This window comes from Monodon monoceros, unplaced genomic scaffold, assembly GCF_005190385.1.
Source record: "Monodon monoceros isolate NGI ecotype Baffin Bay Population unplaced genomic scaffold, NGI_Narwhal_1 Super_Scaffold_12, whole genome shotgun sequence".
Lineage (NCBI taxonomy): Eukaryota > Metazoa > Chordata > Mammalia > Artiodactyla > Monodontidae > Monodon > Monodon monoceros.
The window spans coordinates 44,452,771-44,461,929 of record NW_021703768.1 but is presented as its reverse complement, the minus strand read 5'-3'; the positions used below and the strand labels follow the sequence as shown (position 1 = coordinate 44,461,929).

At 40.0% G+C, this 9,159-nt stretch overlaps 1 protein-coding gene across 1 annotated transcript; it reads right to left on the bottom strand.

The window, feature by feature from the left end:
* Positions 1-1,855: 1,855 nt before the first annotated feature.
* On the bottom strand, positions 1,856-8,728 carry SETD9 (SET domain containing 9). Its single transcript, XM_029218784.1, has 6 exons — positions 8,631-8,728; positions 6,677-7,044; positions 5,333-5,456; positions 4,995-5,110; positions 4,175-4,280; positions 1,856-2,208 (listed from the first exon to the last, which is right to left on the bottom strand). The coding sequence occupies exons 1-6, from the start codon at positions 8,726-8,728 to the stop codon at positions 2,121-2,123; spliced, it is 900 nt and encodes a 299-aa protein (XP_029074617.1). The 3' UTR covers positions 1,856-2,120.
* Positions 8,729-9,159: the final 431 nt, after the last annotated feature.

Genomic DNA, 9,159 nt, shown 5'->3' with positions numbered 1-9,159 from the left:
GCGGCATGTGGGATCTTCCCGTACCGGGGCACGAACCCGTGTCCCCTGCATCGGCAGGCAGACTCTCAACCACTGCGCCACCAGGGAAGCCCAATAGGATCTTCTTGATCAAGTGGCTTGGCTTTTTTAACGATATGAGTCCCCCGGCATCTCAGAATCTTGGCGGCACAAATAAAAAACAAATGAGCCTGAGAAAAAGAGATGCTTCCATGGATTTACATGGACATACATGATAAATACTACAGAGAAGAAATGGATGGGGATTTTAGGGGTTGGCGGTTGGGGATTGTAAATTTCCATAGGTTGGTTAGGCAAGGTGACAGGGAATGAGCTGTATGGCTATCTGGGGGGAGGTTTTTGGAGGCAGAGAGAACTAGTGCAAAAGCCCTGAGGTGGGAGTGTGCCCGGCAGGCTCTAGGAGTGGCAAGGAGGCAGGTGTGGCTGGGTGGAGTGAGCAGGACGTGAGATCAGAGGTAATGAAAGACCGGCATTTACTCCAAAGCAGGAGTAATCAGAGTTCTGAGCAGAGGCGGGTTAGGATCTGATTTGTGTTTGAAAGAATCCCTCTTGGTGTTCTATTCTGTAAAAGGGGCAGGAATGGAAACAGGGAAGGCAGTTAGGAGGCCACTGAAATTGCAATAAACTGAGAAAAGCTGTTGGTGTAGCATTGGAGATGGTCAGAATCTGGTTGTATAGGTGCCATGTTAGGATTTGAGGGGCCCAAAAAATAACACCCTCCTCCCTATCCAAGTTTGGAACTGAGGGTTGGATGCAGGAGTCAGGTTGATGGAGATCAAAGTAACTCTTACTAATAAAACTGGAGAATGTGGCTTCAGAGCTAAGACCAGGTCAGCTCACTAATACTCTACCTCTGAACTAAACTCACTCCTTCACTGGCTGGGCTGACTGACTACAGGCTACTCCCTGCACAGGGCAGAGAGCAGCCCAGAACAGACTCAGCTGGGAGAGTCCACAGAAAAGGAACTAGAGGGGTTTGGGCCATGGGTGCCTAGTTCTTCCCTAAAGATAATCTCAGAAAATCACTCTTTCGCCAGTGGGTGGAGAAAGAGGCAGGAGAATTACTTATGGAAGCTGTCCAAATATGAGAAGTGTGGAATAGGGGATAGGCGTTCCTCCCACCACCATCTTTTAACTATAATTCCATGCCAAAACAATCTTACACTCTTAAACTGTGTGTGTGTGTGTGTGTGTGTAAATGTTCACATACAGTAAATAGTATGATGACCCCCCATTTTCCCCTTAACCAGCTAAAACAATCTTTTTTTTGTTTCTGTTAAATTTTTTTAAAAAATAAATTTATTTATTTTTGGCTGTGTTGGGTCTTTGTTGCTGCATATGGGCTTTCTCTAGTTGCAGCGAGCCGGGGCTAGTCTTCATTGCAGTGCACGGGCTTCTCATTGTGGTGGCTTCTCTTGTTGTGGAGCATGGGCTCTAGGTGCACGGGCTTCAGTAGTTGTGGCACGTGGGCTCAGTAGTTGTGGCACGCGGGCTCTAGAGCACAGGCTCAGTAGTTGTGGCTCACGGGCTTAGTTGTTCCACGGCACGTGGGATCTTCCCAGACCAGGGCTCGAACCCATGTCCCCTGCACTGGCAGGCAGATTCTTAACCACTGTGCCACCAGGGAAGTCCCTAAAACAATCTTTAAATCACACACAAACACACCCCAATTAACTCATGACAACACAAATATTTTTGGTTTTAGAATATTCTGGAAAAATTAAGTCTTTATGGAAGTTAGTACACATCAATAGTACAAGAATTGCTGATGACTTGGCTAAAATTTGATAAACCACCACAGAGATAATCAAAATATACAAAAGAAAAGTTGAAACTGTAAGTTCAGACAGTGGGTTTTAATTTAGTAAACTACTGTGTACTTAGGTGAAAACCAATTAACACTGGAATTGCATTACAAATTTGAAATTGTAATGAAGCAAATAGCTTTCATGATGGAACTGAAACACAAATATCAATAAAAACTAAAAAGTTCCCACTCCAATTAGGTTTCAAAATATTTGCTCTGCAGGTGGAACTCAGAGAAACAACAAAAACATTTAGAATTAACTCAATAGCTGAATAGAAAACCTAATTTCATACAGTTAGCTGACAATTGTATAGTAGTTTGAAAAAAGCTCTTCTCCTTGTTTGATGTCCCTGAGTGCGACAAGAATGACACATCGAAGTGGACTGAAAACAAAAAGAAACATAGACAAAATTAGAAGTATTAACAGATACAAGCTCATGTTTTAATACAACCAATATGGATTTTAGAGAATTTTATTCAGATTCCTTACTATCATCTTACTTTATGTATCTGATTTCCATGAGGAAATAGTTCTTATCACTGATGAAGGCATTTTAGAGTATGTTTATTTTGTATTATTTAAAAAGACCACAAGTCAATTGTTTATACAACTGACTACTTCTTTTGAAAATGTTGTTTCTATGTTCAAGCCCTCAAAACTGGTATCACAAAAAGCATTTTAAAATGACATTATAATTTATTATAATCAACACTTAAAAAAATTAATTTGTATCTTTGTATTCTGCAAAGATGGAAACATTACTTTATAATTTATGGGAATTAAAAAAATACTTTTTATGGACACAAGACATAATGCACACCTTCAATGTTCCTACTCATTTAACTTTTCTTGTACTTGTTGAATAGTAATAATATTATGCCCCAGAGTATAAGGCTAAAAAAACCTCATTGTTAAATACACACACATAGACATGAAAGTTACCAAGGTTTAAGTACAGGGAATAGTCTAAGTTTTAAATATCATTCATCTTCAAAAGACAATTTAATAGGACCTGTACAAAATAAAGTTTGCTAGCAATTGGCAGCTCAGTGAAATGATATAAAGACAATATCTTCCTATAGCATTGTTAATAAAGAACTCTTAGCTCTACAGAATTACTTATATTTAAAAATTGTTACTTGAGTATTCTCGGTACTTTCCACTTAATGATCGATCAGAGAAGAAATGTTACAATAAAAATACAGGGACTTCCCTGGTGGCGCAGTGATTAAGAATCTTCCTGCCAATGCAGGGGACACGGGTTCAACCCCTGGTCCAGGAAGATCCCGCATGCTACGGAGCAACTAAGCCCGTGCACCACAACTACTGAGCCTGTGCTCTAGAGCCCGCGAGCTACAACTGCTGACCCTGCGTGCCAACACTACTGAAGCCTGTGTGCTCTAGGGCCCGCATGCCACAACCACTGAGCCCATGTGCTGCAACTACTGAAGCCCGCACGCCCAGAGCCCGTGCTCTGTAACGAGAAGCCACCGCAATGAGAAGCCCGTGCACTGCAACGAAGAGTAGCCCCTGCTCGCTGCAACTAGAGAAAGCCCATGCGCAACAATGAAGACCCAATGCTGCCCAAAATAAATAACATTATTTAAAAAAATACATATATTCTTATCACTTATATGTGGAATCTAAAAAATACAACAAACCAGTGAATATAACAAAAAAGAAGCAGACAGAGATATAGAGAACAAACTAGTGGTTACTAGGGTCAACATAGGGGCGGGGGAATGAGAGGTACAAAATGCTGGGTGTAAGGCCACAAGGGTGTACTGTACAACATGGGGAATATAGCCAATATTTTGTAATAACTGTACATGGAAAGTAACCTTTAACAATTGTATAAAAAATTAAATTATGGTAAAAACAAAAGCAGATTTAAAAATTCATATCTTCTGAATATTTCCCTTTTTTTGACTAAGTTTCTGAACCTAATAGTGAAGTAGGCAAAAGAAGTAATAGTCTAATTTGGTCCCTTTCTTCAACTGGGTGCTTCCATGTAAAATGGAGACCAGGATCCTTAAAGTAAAATTTATTTGAAGATTTTGTACGTAGGAAAAACAACAGTCACCTGAAACAAACTTTAAGGTTGATAACTTATAAAATACTACACAGAATAAAAGTGGGTAATAATCAGAATAAGCTAAGTTAATGGAAAATTTTAAATTTCAGATAACCTACATTAACACACTAAAGTGTAATGCACATAAAAATCTGTTATAATTTTTCACTAAAAAACTTACCCCAATCTCTATATAGTTTTTTCATAGAAAATATATATATTTTTAGGTACAGCATAAGACAGAAGACAGGAAAAGCTCTTCCAGAAGACTAACCTTTGTTTGTCATAGCTGTACGCAATGTTTGGAAGATACTGCTTCAGTTCTATAGGGAAAACTGCAGGCACATCAAATTCCTGATAACAGACATTAGCTGCTCTGTCTAGGAACAAGTACAGAATTTTTTAGAAACAGAGACATTTTATAAGGTCATGAATTATGTACTGAATTATGGCACTTGATGTATGGTTTTCTAAATTTTCAGAAAATGTTCAAATTAATAATCACTATTATGTTCTAGGCACTGCTAGATTATATATCTATATACATATGTTTGGATGTTTCATTTACTTTTTGAAGATCAGGAAACAGGTTCAGAAAGGGTAAAGGTTAAGTAGAAGAATCAGGCTTCAAATTCATGTCTCCCTAACACCAAAGTCTATGTTAAATGTAGCCAGATGATCAAACTTGTAGGAAAGTTAAGTCCTAGAGAAGGTAGGTAACTCACAAACTTAGCAACAGAAAGAGGATACCAGTCTAGTGTCTAGTGAGTAATCTATAAGGCTATGTTGAGGCACTGACAAAATAATCTCTAAGTATTAAAAAATATTAAAATAATAATGATCAAAAGGGCAGTTATCAATTGCCTATATTTACTGAAAAATCAGAATAAAAATAGTAAGTTAAAGAATTCCAGTTAATGTATATCATTATCTCCCCGAATTCTCTCTTTGATATCAGCTATTATAAAGTTAGAGTTTACTCAAGGGCTTAGAATAGCTGAAATGTTAACTGCCTCTGGCACTCAGTCACATGGCAAAGGAGGAGCATTACCACTGCTGTATTTATATCTCACAGCCCCAAGGTACCAACTTACCATTTGAACAATTGTTGACGTACTGTCCTACAGCCAGTGGATTATGAATTTCTGACGTTAGCCATGTACTATCACTCATTTTTAAAGGGCCAAGTTGATCCCTCCCGTTGCAAGATCTGAAACAGGTGAAAGCATTAGCTAAGACATTTTTCCTCTGTATCTTAAAATTGAAAGTTAACCCTAGAATTGAACAGTGAAATTTTTCTTAAAAAACTTTTGTCTAATCAATAGGGCAGCTGCCTAAATGATTTTTCTTTAAAGTACAAACGCTAGTGGTCAGAGTCATTGTGGTGTGGTTCTACCTCCTATAATTAAATTTGAACACGGCACCAACTTACCTGTACACAACTTTTGATATTCCTTTGTCATTTCCATCAATGAGTACCCCATCCAGGCATCTAAAAATAAACGGATTTCCAATGGACTGGAAAAAGATTGGCTCATACTTTTGATATACTGTACCTAGTATACAAGACAAAGACATTATTACAGCAACCTATAAAAATCATAAACATCATGATAAGGACCTTTCTCTGGAACATAAACATAACATGGAAGAATTTGTTTTAATTTCTCTGCCTTTTTCTAAAGTTTCACCTCCAGTCTAGACCATCAGATTCTCTTTGGCTACCTTCCCTCATTAAAGAGTGGCCAATAGCAGAAGGAGCACAGAACCAACTTGTCCACACAGCCAAATAAAATACGACTATTTTGGTTAAAAAAATGTGAACACCCCATTTTAGGTTCAGTTTTACAAAGCTGTGTTTTTGTTTTTATTTTTTAAAGTAGAGTGTGATTTGTCATCTATTAAAGAGCCTTTTAAGAAAAGTATTTTTATTAATAATTAAATAATGTAGATATATACGGGAATAGATGAGTCTGACATTCAGGTTGTTTTCCTTTCATTGGCAATGAAGGAAAGGAGAAATTAATACTTACAGGGTGCTTCCTATGTTCCAGGCATGTTAATCTATTTATTTTACTATTAATTTGTTTGTTGCTGGCTTGTCCTATTTAGTCTCTGTGGAGTTAGGATAGTTGTGTAGGAGGAAACTGAGACTCACTTGCTTAGGGACACAGAATTAAAAAATAGTAGAATGACTTTTTAAAAACATAGGTCTATCTGACAAACATTCACGCATACTTTCCACTACACCAAATAATATGTTTAACAAGTAACATTCTACTTAGCATGCTAGTCAATGATCTTTTGAAAAGACGCTTCTTTACTTTTCAAGTTTAGAAATGGCAGGAAGATCTTTATTCAGTGATTTATAGGTTTAAATTTTATCTTTCATGTTTTAACCCATATCATTTTTTACCTTTAATTATTAGTTAGCTAAGCCAAACTGACTTATTCTCTAGTGATTTCTAAGTAATCAGTCTTATCAAAGTAGGCCATACTATAATCTCCTAAATTTAAACATTGATTAGAAAAATTTCCTTAAAAGAAAAATGCATTTATCCCAACAAATACTCCAGGATACTTTCTAATACATGAGATAATTTACAAACAGTTAATTTCCAAATCAGGGTTTAAAAATCTGTGGAAAAAAGAAAAATCTGTGGAAATCAGAGTTTCCAATACAACCCTTTACTCCAAGGATTACAGGGATAAGCATTTTGTTGAACTTATATTTTTTTATAAGAAACTCTTGGCCAAGTACTAATTATGTCATTACCAGGATACATAGATACAACCGCGCCTTTTGGTACCAATCCTTTGTTAACGAAGACACCTTTTCCAGCCGAAATCAATGTGCTAGGTGCTCGGGTGACACTGAAACCCAATGTCTTATAAAGAATTTCTTCTGGTGTAAAGGTATTTTGCTGTTGATGTCTGTATTCAAGCTGTTTCACCCCTGGATGCTGAACTGACAGTAGGTCTTGATATTTTGTTTTAACAGGTTCTGGAAACACAGTCAAGATATCTGATTGTTTATTGAAATCATTTACGAATAGAGCCTGGAAAACTTTCAGTAATGTTCCTAGGACCTCTTCATCTGAGATAACTTTGTCTTTGGATTCCTCTGGAACATATCGGAGGGTCCTGAAAATGGGAAAAGTTTCTATTCACTACCCTCAACTGATAAAAGCCAGACTGTCTTGATGTCTTCTGGGTTACTGGCCTGTATGAAGATTATTCTCATGTGTTTGAAGGGCATAAAACTACGAAGTTCAGAAAAGAGTTTTTTAGGTTTAGTTCTAGTTACCTGACTCCCAACAATACCTACACAAGTCAACAACAGCTAATGCTTATGAAAGGCCCATTACATACCACATTCTGTTGGGTCCTTACATTCATTACCCCATTTTTGCAGACAAGGAAACTCAAGCTTGAAGATGTTAGGGAACTTGCCCATGGTCCGAAAGCGGGTAAATGGGAGAGCCAGAAGCGGAAACAGGGCTAGTTTCCCACTACACCCAAAGCCATTATGTGAATGTTATTACATAATGAGAATCCTCATATTGCAATGGCTCTTTTCACACGCGTGTAGTTTCAAAGACAAATCTAAGTTAACATTATATATTTTGTCACATTCTCTCCCAGGAGTAATTACTTTTTTATTTTTAATTTAATTTTATGTATTTTTTTATACAGCAGGTTATTATCTATTTTATACATACTAGTGTATATATGTCAATCCCAATCTCCCAATTCATCACACCACCACAGTAATTACTTCTTTAATGATCACTTTTTATTTCCGTAAATAGTTTTTAATTATTATTTTTACTTCTTGTTTTACTTGAACCAATTTCCGCCTCACCATTCTAGTAATGATGCAGCTGAATTCACGTTTCCGTAGTATGAAACTCTGGGAAAGCTCTTTGGTTACTAACCAGCCTTCAATGGAGCTCGTTTGCCTATTTAAGTGAGCATTACGTTGACTTCTTCCAGACCACAAGCAGGCCACTTACTAAAGCCGGCAATAACAATGATCCTACGGCCACCCACTCAGCTAGATCCCCTTCTTCAAGCGCTGAATCCGTATTCTAAATCCAATATTCCGACATGCTTTTATTGGTTTTTTGCTCGTTTTTATACATCAGCTACTCCAAGCTGTTATCCTCACAGCCGAGCTGCGCTGTTTTCTCCATACCAACTACGGAGCTGTGAAAATAAACCACGGTTTGGCTTTTCTAAGGAACTTCAAGCTTCTAACTGCCTTGGCGGAGAGAAGTCCACGCACCCTCATGTTGTACAAGTTCTTTTCTTTTTCAAAAGTTCCTATTTTTCCCCCAAACCCAGGCACCCCAGCCCCTGCAGAAGCAAAAGCGAGAACTCCATCCAAAGCCCGCGGGCGATCGGGTCCTAGCGTACCTCGCCGCGCCAGGGACGACGGGAAATAGGCCTTAGCCCCCGCCCACCTAAAAGCCCCGCGCCCTCTTCAGGCCCCCAGCCCAACTCGGACTCCATCGGACTCCATCAGCCTCCGCCTCGCCCACCTCGGGCGCTGCGCACCTCGGGCCCCGCCCACTCAGGTCCCTGGGTCGTCTTAGGCTCCGCCTGCTTGAGGCGTCGCCCTCCGGAAGCTCCGCCCACCTCGGCCCTCTAACCCAAGTCCCAGCGGTCTAGATGGCGTCGGTGGGTTAGAGGAAAACGGCCCTGGTCGAGCCGCCCAGCCCTCTCACCTCGGGTTGTGGCTTAGGTTCAGCGCGATCCAGGGTACGAAGCGGTACTTGTAACGACGCCATCGCTGCCAGAGGCCGCGCAGCAGGCGGCCCGGCATGGCTGTCCTGTGGTTCCGTGAAGAGGACGGCACTGGGGAGGCGGGTTTTCTCGGGCCCGCCCCGACCCGAGGAGGAGCAGATGCCGCGCCGTCCCTCCCCTTCGCGGTCTCAACACTCAGTGCCGCGCTCGGCGGTGCCGGTACCTCCTGGCCTCCAGTCGCCGTGTCTCCGTGCCTCTGCTTTATTGACCCCAGCTCGCTGAAACAGAGGTGCGTAGAGCTGTAGGAGGGCTCCTTATTCCCTTTTCCTTTCTCCATTCGCTCGTGTATTTTCACACACACGCGCGCACATTTAGGAGAGGATTAATTAGACCACGCTTAGTTGCAGGAGGGGTATACTAGAATAACTCAACCATCTTCAAATCAGCAGGTGTTTATTAAAAAATAAATGTTGATGCCGCTTCCTCAGTCTGGAAAGTCAGCTTTCCTGT

What these genes read in the sequence shown, in the direction of transcription:
- SETD9 (XM_029218784.1), bottom strand. Translation starts at nt 8,728, where the DNA reads ATGCCGGGCCGCCTGCTGCGCGGCCTCTGGCAGCGATGGCGTCGTTAC. An exon ending in ATATCAAAAGTTGTGTACAG is followed by an intron (nt 5,111 to 5,332) that starts GTAAGTTGGTGC and finishes CACCTGTTTCAG; the next exon opens with ATCTTGCAACGGGAGGGATC. An exon ending in TACAGCTATGACAAACAAAG is followed by an intron (nt 2,209 to 4,174) that starts GTTAGTCTTCTG and finishes TTTTGTTTTCAG; the next exon opens with TCCACTTCGATGTGTCATTC.